General features: G+C 38.3%; 2 protein-coding genes across 2 annotated transcripts; both read right to left on the reverse strand.

Annotated features, from left to right (window-relative positions):
- Positions 1-11,947: 11,947 nt before the first annotated feature.
- LOC136842360 (uncharacterized) lies at positions 11,948-12,415 on the reverse strand. The gene has a single exon (XM_067109617.1). It carries the CDS (start codon positions 12,413-12,415, stop codon positions 11,948-11,950), a length of 468 nt encoding a protein of 155 aa, XP_066965718.1.
- Positions 12,416-13,138: 723 nt separating this feature from the next.
- Positions 13,139-14,968, reverse strand: LOC136842361 (golgin subfamily A member 6-like protein 22). The gene has a single exon (XM_067109618.1). The coding sequence runs from the start codon at positions 14,966-14,968 to the stop codon at positions 13,139-13,141; it is 1,830 nt and encodes a 609-aa protein (XP_066965719.1).
- Positions 14,969-15,000: the final 32 nt, after the last annotated feature.

Raw genomic sequence — 15,000 nt, forward strand, 5'->3', positions numbered from 1 at the left:
CTCTCGTTGTGGGATGAAGCTAAAACAACAACTAAGTGTATGATTAATTAATGTGGCAATGGTGCCGGCTTGCTTAACACGGAAACGGTTACCAAGCAAATAAAAGTGTTCGTTATATGATGACAGCGAGTTAGATATTCTCACTACAACTTGAGCGTTAAATGAAGAGTATGTCAGTGGTAGGTAAACAACCTTTTTCACCTATTTTATGTACCTGACTGATAGTTCAAGTCACTGTATCTGCACAGGAGCTGCTAATTCTATTAATTTGATTGTTATGAAATTATATTTGTTTTCGTTAATAAGATGAATATAAATCGTAAAATAGCATTCCTTCCATATATCGCTAATTGATATTTAAATGAATATTTAACGGTATTAAGACGAAAAAGTGAATGAGATAAATAATTCCTATCAGAGTTCCAGAATCATTCCAAGTCTCTTTGTCAACCAGATGTGTCTGTAAACACATACATAAACACACATATATATTTATATGAATATAATTACAATTGTTTAATTTTCCGTGTTAGACTTTTCAACTTCGAGACCATTTAAAAGCAACTAGAGAAAATATGGAAAAAATCCCCATTCCTCTCGTCGAGCACCGGTTTCGTCAGCGCCATCCGAAGGCAGCGCGTTGGAGAGAGAGAGAGAGAGAGAGAGAGAGAGAGAGAGAGAGAGAGAGAGACTGCTGTCAGCATTGTGCGCCATAAATAAAATGGAAGCGTCTGTTCCAAAAGTCCTTTGTTATGGCCCCAACTTGAAAGCAACTCGAGGCCGACGGGAGGAGGAGGAGAATCTTCTTCTCTAAACAACACTTGGGACACAGAGACCCTCCCGAAAATTGGCCCTCTTCGTCGCTTTCTTCTTCTTCTTCTTCTGCTCTCTTTTCTTCCCAAGTTCTTTCTCTCGTCTCAATTTCTTTAGAAAAGTCTTCTGAATTGGCTCTCTCTCTCTCTCTCTCTCTCTCTCTCTCTCTCTCTCTCTCTCTCTCTCTCTCTCTCTCTCTTTTGATGTTAACTTGGAAAAGATTTGTAAATTAACATATGGTCGTATGGCATCTTCGAGAAAAAGGATACCGATTTTTATTGGAATGAATGGCACACTTTAGGCTTTATAATTATCACAGAAGAATAAGAAATAAGATAAAGCGTTCGTTGGGGCATCGTGAAACAAGAGGAAAATTTAGACAAATACAAAGGAACTGAAAAATCGCGATTTTTCAGATACTGAGTGCAGATCATCATTGCTTAGATCCCCCGTAAGTGTGTAGTGCCGTCAGTGCACCTTACGTGGCGCACTGCAGGCATCACAAGGCTTTTTGCAGCGTCCCTACGGCCCCCTAGCTGCAACCCATTTCATTCCTTTTACTGTACCTCCATTCATATTCTATCTCTTCATTACTTTCCACCCTCTCGTAACAATTGTTTCATAGTGCAACTGCGAGGCCTTCCTCCTGTTACCCCTTTCAAACCTTTTGCTCTAAATTTCCCTTTCAGCGGTGAATGACCTCATAGGCCCCAGCGCTTGGCCTTTGCTTTACATTCTATATTCCATTCCAATCTATAAATCCCTAGACATTTTAAGACATCAAAATGGACATACATTGCCGAAAGTAATGATGAGAAGTAGATTATTATTATTATTATTATTATTATTATTATTATTATTATTATTATTCAGTAGATGAACCCTATCCATACGGAACAATCCCACGGGGGCCATTGACTCGAAGCTCAAGCTTCAAGCTTCCAAAGAATATAGTGTTCATTTGAAAGAAGTAACAGAAGGTAATAGGAAATAAAAGAAGGAAATGAAAGAAGAGATCAGTTATCAGAAAAGAAAAAATAAATGAAGATACTGCATACCAACTGTTGTGGCAATATCACTAACCTGGCCATTAAGAATAATAATCCCATGAACAGGAAACCTCGAAGACAAATTGCAAATATACGTACATTTTTTTAGAACTCAGAGAGTAGAATAACTCGTAAGAGTCCCAAGCGGTGATGAAGTAGGGAACAAGAGAGGATGCAATAAAAATTATGCATTTGGCTGCATCCAGAATCCCATTCGTCCGGTGGAAAGACAAAAGAACAAATAATGTTTCTTGTGCTGTCTTTGTAAGTGCATTTCTGTAGTAAACAAATATATTCTTCCTTTAAAATCCTGGAGATTCTGCTTCTGTGTGCTTTACAATTAACACTGTGTTTAAGAGAACAAATAAAGGTTCTTGTTTTTTTATTTACAAGTGTATTTCTGCAGCAAACAAACATATTCTTACTTTAGGAGACGATTATGCTTCTGTGTGTCTTGCAAATAACGTTGATGTTCAACCAGTGAGACAACCGAGATTGAATATTTTCCTTCTCTCTCTCTCTCTCTCTCTCTCTCTCTCTCTCTCTCTCTCTCTCTCTCTCTCTCTCTCTCTCAGGCCTAGTCACCAGGTGAAAATTTAGAAGCAGTCGTCATTCTCTCTGTTAAGCAATTCATTTGACTTTTCAAGTTGTTAGCAAACACTTCTCATAATGCTACTCGTTCGGGAACTGTCGATAAGCGACTCGCCGAAAGTTCTTTTTATTTATAAAGCAAAATTTTCCCGGAAATAAAACATTCAACTTGGAAAAATCTTACGTTAAAATAATGTGTTGTATTTCCTCTTCCGAATCGTGAAACATTTCACAGTTGTTTCTTGAATATCATGAGCTGTTTCTTTATTTCTTCGTGTTCACTGTACCGCACTGTTGCTGTTCCCTTTACTGTGAGAACAACAAGTGTATGTCTGTTGTCCATGCTTACGAAGCATTATATCTGTGATTTCTGTGTTTGTAACAAATGATAATTTTAATCACAGCAATTATAAGTAGATTGCTTTATATGATGCCCTGAAATTTCATAAGCATGGGTATGCACTGAAAGTTTTACAAATAACTAATATCCCTTTCCGACGCGAAAGCACCTAATTTCATATGGGTTCAAATTTTAACTCTTCTTTTGAGTTACAACAGGATCGAGTTTTTTCTTTTATTTTAGGCAAACAAAATGATCATGACTGCGTTCGAGTTTTTGCTGACACAAAAAAATAGGGAAAAATAGGCAAATTAAAATGGTTTGTTTGTCCTAAAAACATAATGGAAAACTGAGTGTAAATTAAATGAATGAGTAGTATTGTTTTTATTATTCAATATTTCCATTGATTGTATTGCAACAACTTAATTATTGCGCAGATATTGAATTTCTAATAATTTTCTAATATATACACACATACACACATATAATATATATATATATATATATATATATATATATATATATATATATATATATATATATATATATATATATATATATATATATATATATATTTCAACCTGATGAAGAGGTACAAATGTTCTTTGAGTTACAATTCATTCTCCACGAAATCAACCTGAGGCGATAGTATTTTTTTTTTGGGGGGGGGTGGATAGTACTTGAATTTCATACATCTACATTTTCCCCTAGATATTAACGCCCCCACTCTGTTTTGATCTGTTGGCCATTTCTTCCGGCGAGGAGGGACAAGCTCCAAAAGGCACTGCCCTCTTGCCGTCACGCCCCATGCAGGGTGGCTTTCCCGTGGTTCCCAAGGTCAAACTCGTCCAACTGCTGTTTCTGTACTTTAAAACATTGTCTAGTATATACAGATATTTAGGTGATTCCTTTTGTATCTTAATATCTATTTGATTAGTACCCTAAAACAATTCACTTTGTATTTTAATAATTGATTTGTATTTTTACCCATTTTTTTATGAAATTTATTCATTCGTACTTTTTTCTTTTCCAATAACTGATCTCTTCTCTCTATATTTCCCATTACCCTCCGTTAATTCTTTCTTATGAACCCCATATTTTTTAGAAGCTTGAATTCCAAGTCCTTGGCCCCTTCGATGGGCTTGCTCCATATGAATGGGGTTCATCTTCTTAAAAATAACAATATCCATATTGACAATGATGTTCCTTTTTGGGACAGTGGAAAGAGGAAGCGCCAACAATGGGCGCTTCTCTTTCTGTACTTTCTGTCAACGTGAAGCTGTTCGGGCGTTTATCTCTCCTTCGCATTTTCGGAAAATAATAAATCTTCTTTCTTTAACGCTAAAATGTCACAGTGGAGAAAAAGAGACTTATTTCTCTTAAGAGCAGAGTCATTAAATCTCTCTCTCTCTCTCTCTCTCTCTCTCTCTCTCTCTCTCTCTCTCTCTCTCTCTCTCTCTCAACGTTCGTCGTCAGTATTTTTGATGCAGTCTGCTCCGAGTTCATTTCTCCTTGGCACTTTGACATTTCAATCTGCCTACTTCACCCCCTTCCCTCCCCCCAACACTCAGTGCCAACCCCCTCTCCAGGGACTCCTAGAACCTCCCTCCCTCCCCTCCCCATCTCCATGAAGATTAAAACGCCAGAATGGAAATCATTGGCGAAGTCTTCCAGCAAATAATTCACCCTCCATCTGGAGACTACTTCCAGTGATTCTCAGCAAACATTTAATAACTCCGATGGGACTTTTCCTTCCTTCCTTCCTTCCTTCCTTCCTTCCTTCCTTCCTTCCTTCCTTCCCCGTTTGTTCGCTGTAGTTAGGAAGCGATGTGTAGCCTAATTGTGGGTGGCATTGTTTTCTGCCATGTTGGTATAGGGTGTTTGCTCAGTTAACTAACTGTATCTATTACTTGTATAGATGATATTGTATAATCCATTTTCTCTCTCTCTCTCTCTCTCTCTCTCTCTCTCTCTCTCTCTCTCTCTCCTCTCTCCCCGACCGATCCGCCCCGGTCAAGTTTTTCCTTTTCTTGACTTATTCTATGAAAGCCGTTCGAAAATACTAATGTCTCTTGGACATCCGTCAAAAAACTTTAAAAAAAAAAATGTATCTCCGAAAATTTATGAAATCTATGAAATTAAAATGAACGAATAAATTATCTGACGTTTAAATGCAATGGTCATTGACGCCGCGGTGAAATTAGAGACTCTCTTTTTCGTAGAACAGTTACGAAGGCTTTCCAAAGACAGAGTCACGTGACCAATGAAACGGACGCCTACAGATAGTGAAAGATCAGTCTCAAATACCACAGAGTAAAACTGCTGGCATAGGCAACTCGCTATTACTCTTCGGAGAGGTCTTTGTCTTCATCCCCTTCAGGAGAAGAAACTAAGTAGCTAAGTCCTTCGACGTCTGTGGACCTTGCCTAGAAAAAACTGAGTTTAAATTAAGTTTGTTCTTTCTTTAATGTAGAAGTGGGTAGACTCTTTCTTTAATATAGAAGTGGGTAGATCCTTTCTTTAAAGTAGAAGTGGGTAGATTCTCTCTTTAATATAGAAGTGTTTAGATTCTTTAATATAGAAGTGGATAGATTATTTCTTTAATATAGAAGTAGGTCGATTCTTCCTTCAATATAGAAGTGGTTAGATTCTTTCTTTAATATAGAAGTGAGTAGATTCTTTCTTTAATATAGAAATGGGTAGATCCTTTCTTTAATGTAGAAGTGAGTAGATTCTTTCTTTAATATAGAAATGGGTAGATCCTTTCTTTAATATAGAAGTGGGTAGATTCTTTCTTTGATATAGAAGTGGTAGACTCTTTCTTTAATATAGATGTGGGTAGATTCTTCAGAAGTTCAATCAAAGATTCGGTGCATTATTACTACCCTAATACAATTCAACTTGTATTTGAATATTTTACTTACATTTTTGTTTATTTATCAGTTTGTTAATTTACCTGTTTTTCTGATAACTAATCTCCTCTTTGTTGTTCCTGTTACCTTCTGTTACCTCTTTCGAATGAACGCCAGATTCTTTGGAAGCTTGAATTTCAAGTGAATGGCCCCTGTGGGCTTGTTCCATATGAATAGGGTTCATCTTATTGATAATAATAATAATAATAATAATAATAATAATAATAATAATAATAATAATAATAATAATAATAGTCCCCATGGTATACAGTTTCAGCCATGGATGAATAAAGCTTCTTTAAGTTAGTCATGGTAACCTACGAGTGTGCCGGAGTTTTGCGATTCATAATATTTTACCGAAAATAGAATTCCTGGGCAAGCAAAAAGTAAAGGTTTCATGAGGATGTCAACTGCGCAAGCACTATAGGTGGTCATTCAGGCAACTTCTGCAGTGTAAAGCAAAGTAAACACCATAACCTCTGCATCAGCTGCCGGCACGTGGAATTCCCATGATCCTCTTCGGTCCATACAAGGCAATTACCTTTACCAAAGAAAAGTGCTGGGCCTAACTTAATATTTATCGTTGCAACCTACTCTAAGCCTAAATTTCTGCGATGTTCCGTATTTATGCTCATAAATAAACTCGATTTCTGCTCAGGGTTTTCGAACTTTTCTTTTCTGTGTCTCAGTTTATCATATTCCGCCTCAGGCGCGCCTGGAAGAACGGCCAGTATTTTCAGATGCACTGGGCCTTGCGTAACAGTATTCATTTTCTGTAATACTGGCTACTCCCACCTTCTGAAAAAATGTATTCATGAAGACGTTTTGCTCTCGGCAGTTTTTAATTCTTGTACCAAAGAGATTTAGTACATCAGAGTCCAGTCCCACCCAGCCCCGAAAAAAAGAGGCGCTTAAAAAGCAAATAAAACTTTTTCATCACTGGTGTTAAAATAAAAGAATCACGTATCAAATATGATCATAATTTTATATATTTTATATATATATATATATATATATATATATATGTATATGTATATATATATATATATATGTATGTATGTATGTATGTATGTATGTGTGTATATATATATATATATATATATATATATATATATATATATATATATATATATATATATATATATATATATATAATTTACCAAAGGATTGCACACTTTGGAAAAATATAGTGGCCTTGAAAGGGAAGGATGTGATTATAATTAAGGGGAATGCTTATGGAAATATGAAAAAGCCAGACACCCCAAATGTCCCTAAAACAGTCGTGGTTGTCACCAGGGAGTTGAAAAATAGCAAAAATATGCACATGACGAAAGCCGACGAATCTGGTTAGCTGATCATTTTACATAAGAAAGAATATTGAAAGAATGAACAGTCTTTTGCGTGATAAAAATTCTGTGGACAGTGAGAGTAGAAAAGTTAAAGAGCTGTTTAAAGGAAATGAAAAGCTAATTAAAAAAAAAAAGTTGTTGGAACAACAACAGCTCACAAAACAAGTTTTCCAGCCAGGCCCGTTATTAGTTCATTTGATTCTTAGCCTATTGGTTGGTACCATCTCTGGAGTGAATATACTGTATATAATAATAAAATCAGAGTGGATCTTTCTTGTTTGTCCTCCTCAAGTTGGGACGGGGTAGGTAGGGGAGACATGACACATCCACCCTCCTCTTGCAAACCTGTATGTCCGTCCCGGGTGGGGCAGGGTAGGTAGCGGATCGGGAAGGTAGGGGAGACACATCTACCCTTCTCCTACAAATCTGTTCGTTTGCCCCAGGTGAGGGTGGGGTAGGTAGGGGATTGGGAAGGTAGGCGAGACATGACACATCCACCCTCCTCCTGCAAATCTATTTGTCTGCCCCAGGTGAGGGGTAGGTAGGGGATCGGGAGGGCAGGGGAGACATGACGGACAGTGCCGGGTTCCAGCGCAGCGTAGCGCATGCTATCAAGCTCGTAATTATAATGCTGTTTTAATATAAAAGAAATAATGCACAGATATATAGTAAATGCAGGCTTGTGAGCTTCGACGTGGCATCATTCTTCACAAAGGTACCTTCTGGCGACCTGATGGAGTTTTTATCGGATACATTAGAGATGAGACGGCCGGATATACCTTGTTCCAAGAACACCCTAACAGAACTGATCAAGTGATTTGAATTCAGTGGGAAATTCAACTCTCAAAATTTTTGGTACGGCAATGGGTAACCCTTGTGCTCCACTGTTAAGTAGTTTGTATATGGAGTTTTTTGAAGCAAAATATTGAACAAAATCATTCCATACACTTTAGCATGGTTCAGGCAAGTTGACGATATAATGTGCATTTGGCCAGGGAATGGTAATGAATAATAATAACTTTGACAAGATAAGGAAGGGCATGTTTAACCATTCGTCGACATGGACAACAATTTACGGGAGACAATCTTTTCACGAACAGAGAAAGGACCTGGGAGAGATGCTGTGCAAGTCATTGGCGGGACAGAATCCGTTCTCTGCTTTTAAGGGGGCCGCGAGCTTGCAGTTAAACTCTTATAATTCCCCATTCATACTGAGGGATGAACGCAGGAAAGTAAGCTTTTATTAATGAATAGAGTAGCAAATGATTAATATCCTTTAATATCGAACTGGAACAACTTACAACCAGAGGGAACTGCCACTGATGGTTGGTTCTTCCTTGACCATGAATAAGCTGAGTGTTCAAAGTCAATTGTTTATTATCGTTTCTAAACCAAAGGCACCGATTTAAAACCTAGCCTTGGTAGACACACTTTAGTTATATATATATATATATATATATATATATATATATATATATATATATATATATATATATATATATACATACTCTGTTCACTAGTAAAACCCAGGCATGCCTCACTGCTTAAAAGAAGATCAGAAACATCCCAGCAGGGATGCATCATATCTTAACCTTACCCTAATCTAACCTATCCCAGGGTGCTATGCCCTGACCCGGTCAGAAGGCTAGGGCGGAGTCCAGGGGAAGTGAAACACCTGGCCAGGTCAAGGCACAGCACCTGCGATAGGTTAAGTTAGTTTGCATCCGCGTTGGAATGTCTCTTACCTGCTTTTAAGCAGAACAATAGCTGCTACAGTAACGTGCATAACTCTTCTGCACTTTTAACTTTCAGAGTAATTTTAATATCAAAATGTATTCCTGTTAAGACTGAGGAACGAATGAGGAGCGTCTGATTTTTACTAATGGATAGAGTATAAAGTGGTTCATATTGTTTCTTATCAAACTGCAATAGCTTACAACAAAAGATTTATAATTGATAAGTGCTTCTTCTTGCCCAGGAACTAGCCAAGTGGTCAAAGCTGATTTTTTACAATTGCTTCTAAACCAACTGTCCGGGTTCATATCCAGCCCTGGGTAGAAGTTTGTATAAACATACAGATATATATATATATATATATATATATATATATATATATATATATATATATATATATATATATGTGTGTATACACACACACACACACACACACACACACACACACACACACATATATATATATATATAATATATATATATATATATATATATATATATATATATATAAAGATAAAAAGGCCCATAAAATACTATTTGAACGTTGCAACCCTATATTTCGAGTACTTCCTTCTGTGGCCCTGTTCACTGGTAAAATATGGACAGATGAAATGTTACAAGGGTATATATACAAAGCATATGTAGGTGTGGCATTAAGTCTCCGATGGTATGCAGGTGACCGTTTCCCAAGAAAGAGGGAAAATAAACAATTCCCCAGTGGTTTTTGGCCAAACGGGAATTAATGAGGCCAAAAACCACTAGGGAATTGTTTATCTTCCCACCTTCTTGGGAAACGGTCACCTGCATACCATCGGAGACTTAATGCCACACCTACATATGCTTTGTATATATACCCTTGTGACATTTCATTTGTCCATATTCTACCAGTGAACAGAGGCACAGAAGAAAGTGCTTGATATATAGGGTTGCAACGTTCAAATAGTGTTTTATGGGCCTTTTTATCTTCATATTATACTGTGATATGACAGTAAAAGACATTCATCTATATATATATATATATATATATATATATATATATATATATATATATATATATATATATATATATTTTATATATATTATGAAGCTACAAATATCGCAATATCAAATCCACGCTACCTCAGGAATATCCCAATGGGGAATTATCACCGAAGGGGAATTTATAAGTGATAAATGGACGGGCACTGCCGAGTCTCGATCCCACGACACAGAGACTCGGCAGTGCCCGTCCATTTATCACTTATAAATTCCCCTTCGGTGATAATTCCCCATCGGGGATATTCCCGAGGTAGCGTGGATTTGATATTAAGCGACATTTGTAGCTTCATGATTGTATATAAATCACGGTGTGTGTGTATACAAGAAAGTGCAGGAGGGGAGGCAGATGGTAGGGGGGACACCTACTGGGAAGGGAGGAAGACTTAAATTGGAAGGCATGCTATGGAGGAGGAAATGCAGGGTAGCAAAAGGCGAGGAAGACCAAGAAAGAGAAGGAGAGACTTTGTGAGGAAGGACTTGAGAGACAAAGAGCTTGACGAAGTAGAAATGCACCACAGAAACAGATGGATGTGACTGATCCAAATCAGCGACCCTGTATAGAGACAGGGCTATATATGTGTGTATATATATATAAAATGTGTGTGTGTATATACACACACACACACACACACACACACACACATATATATATATATATATATATATATATATATATATATATATATATATATATATATATATACATATACATATATATTGCAGCTCGATATGAAGTAACAGTATTAACCATTCGTCATCTATTCATTAATGAAACTCAGTCGTTCTGCATTCATTCCTCAGTTTTAATAGGAAACATATTTTGATATTGCAATAACTCCAAGATTTAAAATCGTAGAAGAGTTGCAGACGTTATTATACCAGTTCATGTCCTGCTTAAAAGCAAATCATAGACTAATTCCAAAATGGATGCCTCTAACCTAACCTGTCCTAAGGTGCAGTGCCTGACCTAGCCAGGAGCTTCACTCCCCTGGCCCACCCCAGGGGAGTGAAGCTCCTGGCCAGGTCAGGCACTGCACCACCTAGACAGGTTAGGTTAGAGGCATCCATTTTGGAATTAGTCTATGATTTGCTTTTAAGCAGGACATGAACTGGTATAATAACGTCTGCAACTCTTCCACACTTTTAAATCTTGGGCGAATTGTAATATCAAATTATGTTCCCATTATAACCGAGGAATGAATGCAGAACGACTGAGCTTCATTAATGAATAGATTACGAATGGCTAATATTGTTTCATATCGAACACTACAACAACTCATAACCAAAGGGAATTGTTGTTGATAACTGCTTTTCCCCACCCAGGAAATAGACGATGGCTCAAGTTGACAGTTTATCACTGCTTCTGTGTATTTGTATATTAATTCACTCAGTGCTCAAAGGAGATGAGAGACATATTCCAATAGGGATGCATCCAACCAAGCCTTCCCTTAATATAACCTACCTATCTTGCAGGGCTGAACCTGACCTGGTCAGGTGGCTTCACTCCCCTGGGGAAGGGGAGTGAAGTTCCTAATGCCAAGTTAGGGTGCATCACTCCAAGATAGGATAGGTTAGGGATGGCTAATCTAACCTTCCCTTAACATAACCTATCCTAGGGGCTGAACCCTGACCTGGTCAGGTGGCTTCACTCCCCTGGGGGAAGGGGAGTGAAGTTCCTAGCCAGGTTAGGGTGCATCACTCCAATATAGGATAGGTTAGGGATGGCTAATCTAACCTTCCCTTAACATAGCCTATCCTAGGGGGCTGAGCCCTGACCTGGTCAGGCGACTTCACACCCCTGGGGGAAGGGGAGTGAAGCTCCTAGCCAGGTTAGGCTACAGCACTCCAGGATAGGTTAGGCAAGGGGAGGCTATTAACCTTCCTGTAACTTAACCTGTCCAAGGATACAGTGCCCTGTCCTGGTTGGAAGGCCTCCAGTCCCTGGTGGGGGAGACCAGGGAAAGTGAAGCCCCCAGCCAGGTCAGGACATAGCATCCTGGGATAGGTTAGGTTAGAGGTACGGTAACAGGACTCATCCCTTTTGGAAGAAGCCTCTCATCTGCTTTTAAGCAGCCAGCAAGCAGCTGTAAAGGCAAACGTAAGTCATTTCGCCTTTCTAAGCTATTCTGTTTCATTCTCTTCCTTTTCTTTCAGTTGATTTTCAAGACTGGTCAACTTGTCTTGTAAAATGCTCTTCAGATCATCTATGTTGTCCTCAGTCTTATTCCAAGACCTACCTTCCTGGGTATTTTCATTTCTTTCCACGACCTCCTCTTGCGCTTCGTCCTCCATTTCATTCAGTTGATTTACAAGAATGGTCAACTTGTCTTGTAAAGTACTTCTCAGTTCACTTAGGCCGTCTTTAGTACTATTTTCCTGGGTGTTTTCAGTTATTACCTCTTCCTTCTCTTTCGTTTCCTTTCCCATTTCATTCAGTTCCATCCCTGTCGTTTTGTTTTCCATGGCAGCTCCTTCGCGTACAAGACTCCCCACAATTTCCTCCAAGATACCATTTTGTTCTTGAAGTTTTTCTTGTGGCTTCTTCTGAACATCATTTTCGACCATTGTTGCTTGTGTTTCCTGTTCCATGTCTTCATTTTCTTTTCGATTTCAGGTTTATGGTTTTCATCACCTTCCAATGTTTCAGCAACTTTCCTTTTTCCAAACCTGATAATTTCTTTTCCCTTTTTCAAATGGTTGATTTCCTCACCTTTCTCAATTAGTTTTTGTTGCAGCTGTTCCATGTTCTTTTCCACTTGAGTCCGTTGGTTTACAAGGCTGTTCAACCTTCCTTCTAAAATACCATAATGTTCTTTTAGATTTTCTTCTTTCAGTATCAGTATATAATTTTCCTTCGCCTTGATTTCTTCTTCCTTGTCTGCTAAATTCTCTTCCATTTCAGCCAGTTGACTTACAAGACCGTTCAACCTTTCTTCTAAAATGCCATAACGTTCTTTGAGATTCTCTTCGTTCCTTATCAAAACATCGATTTTCTCGTCTTTTTCAATTATGTCCCGTTTCATCTGTTCTGTTTCCTTTTGCATTTCATCTCCTTCGTTTACAAGTCTCGCCACATTTCCCTCTAAGATTTGGTTCCGTTCTTTGAGGTTTTGGTGAGACTTTTCAAGATTTCCATTTCGCTCATTTTCTTGTCCGTTTCCCGTTCTATTTCTTCCATCTTATTTTCTATTCGAACATTATGGGTTGCAACACTTTCCAGCATGTCGAGAAGGTTCTTCTTTTCCCTTTCGAGGATTTCTACCCTCATTTTCAACATGTCGATTTCCAGGCCTTCCTCAGTGATTTCTTTTATCATCTGTGCCATGCTCCATTCAGTTCAGCTCCTCTGTTTACATGGCTTTCCAGCTTCTCTTGTAAAATCCTGTTTTGTTCGTTCGCATCTTCTTCTCTCTTTTTCAAACTGGCGTTTTCCTTGACTTTCTCAATTATTGCTGCTTCCTTGTCTTGCATCATCTTTTCCATTCCAGTCATTTGGTTTTCAAAATTGTTCAACTTTTCTTCTAAACTGCCATTCAGTCCTTTAAGTTTAGTTTCTCTCCGTATGGAAATAACGATTCTTTCATCTTTTTGAATTATTTCTCGTTCTATCTTTTCCATTCTCTGTTGCATTTCAGCTCTTTCGTTTAGAAGACGCTCCACATTTTCTTCTAGGATATCATTTTGTTCTTTGAAGTTTTGGTGAGAGCGTCTCAAGGCTTCAATTTCACCATTCTTTTCCTTTCTCTCCTGTTCCATGTCCTCAACCTTCTTTTCCATCTTGATGTTATGATTTCGACAACTCTCCAGCATTTCGGCAAGTTTCCTGTTTTCTTCCTCTAAGATTCCTTCTCTCTTTTTCAAAACATCTATTTCCTCACCTTTCGCAATCATTTCTTGTTTCATATCATTCAGTTCCGTTTGCATTACAGCTCTTTCGTGTAGAAGCTTCTGCATGTTTTCCTCCAAGATACTGTTTTGTTCTTGGACGCTTTCGTAATCCTTTTTCAAGACATCAACTTGAGCCATCCTCTCTCGATTTTCCTCTCTTGCCTCTGCAATCTGTTTTCCCAATTCCGAGTTGTAGCAGCGAACAATCTCCAGTAATTCTGCAAGTTCCATCCTCTGTTCGGTGAGCTCGCCATGTGTCATGTTCAGACTATGTATTTCATCCCCTTTCTCTGTTATTTCTGCCTCCTTCTGTTTCAAGTCCTTTTCCATCCAGGTCATTTGGCTTACAATACCGTTGTAATCTTCTTTTAGTTGTTCTTCACTCTTTACCAAAGTGTCATTTTCCTTCTGTTTATCATTCACTTCTTCTTCCCTTTCTTTCAGTTCTCTTACAGTACTTTCTAACGTTTCCTGCAAGATACTCGTTTGTTCTTTCAGTTTTTTCTCTGTTTTCATGAAAGATTCGATTTCTTCGTCCCTCTGACTTATTTCTGCTTCCATTTCCTGTATCTTGTTTTCCATCTTGGCTCTGCCGTGTACAAGACCCTTCAGCTGACCTTCTAGCTTTTCATTCCGTTCTTTAAGGGTTGCTTGTCGCTCCTTCAAAATAGCTATTTCCTTTACCTTCTCAATCATTTTCGTCTCTCCGTCCGTAAGTTTCTTTTCCACTTCGGTATTACGTTTTGTAAAGGCGTCCAACTTTTCCTTGAGAATTGCATTTTCACCTTCAAGTTCTTCCTTTTCCAAGTTCAGAGTTTCCATGTCCTCCAGACCGTCGTCTATTTCGCGTTTCAGTGTCGTCATCAAGAGTTCTTTTTCCCGCTGAAGCTTTTCCAAGATTCCGATTTGAGCAACAGCTTGTTCCTTCTGCCGCCTTTCGTCTTCCAAATCATTTTCCAAATCTGCTACGACGTTTCTGTCCTGTCTTCGTTTCCAGTAGAGAGTAAGTCCTAAACCGGCCAAGGTAGCGATACCAGCAGCAACAGTGGCAGCTAAAATGCCAGTCCTCAAACACCCGCTCCCTACTTCCACTACAGGCTCCTCACGTAGAGTATTATTATTAGATATAATCCCCAAAACGGGTTTGGGTCCATATAAATTATAATAGGACTGTGCGTCCTCCAATAAATCAGCAAATAACAAACTGGCCACAGTAGATAAAACCATCAAATTAAGCATGTACAAAACTAGCATTTTGATTTGTACAGTATTTGAGTGCTCTCTCT

The sequence above is a fragment of the Macrobrachium rosenbergii genome, chromosome 10, assembly GCF_040412425.1.
Source record: "Macrobrachium rosenbergii isolate ZJJX-2024 chromosome 10, ASM4041242v1, whole genome shotgun sequence".
Classification (NCBI taxonomy): Eukaryota; Metazoa; Arthropoda; class Malacostraca; order Decapoda; family Palaemonidae; genus Macrobrachium; species Macrobrachium rosenbergii.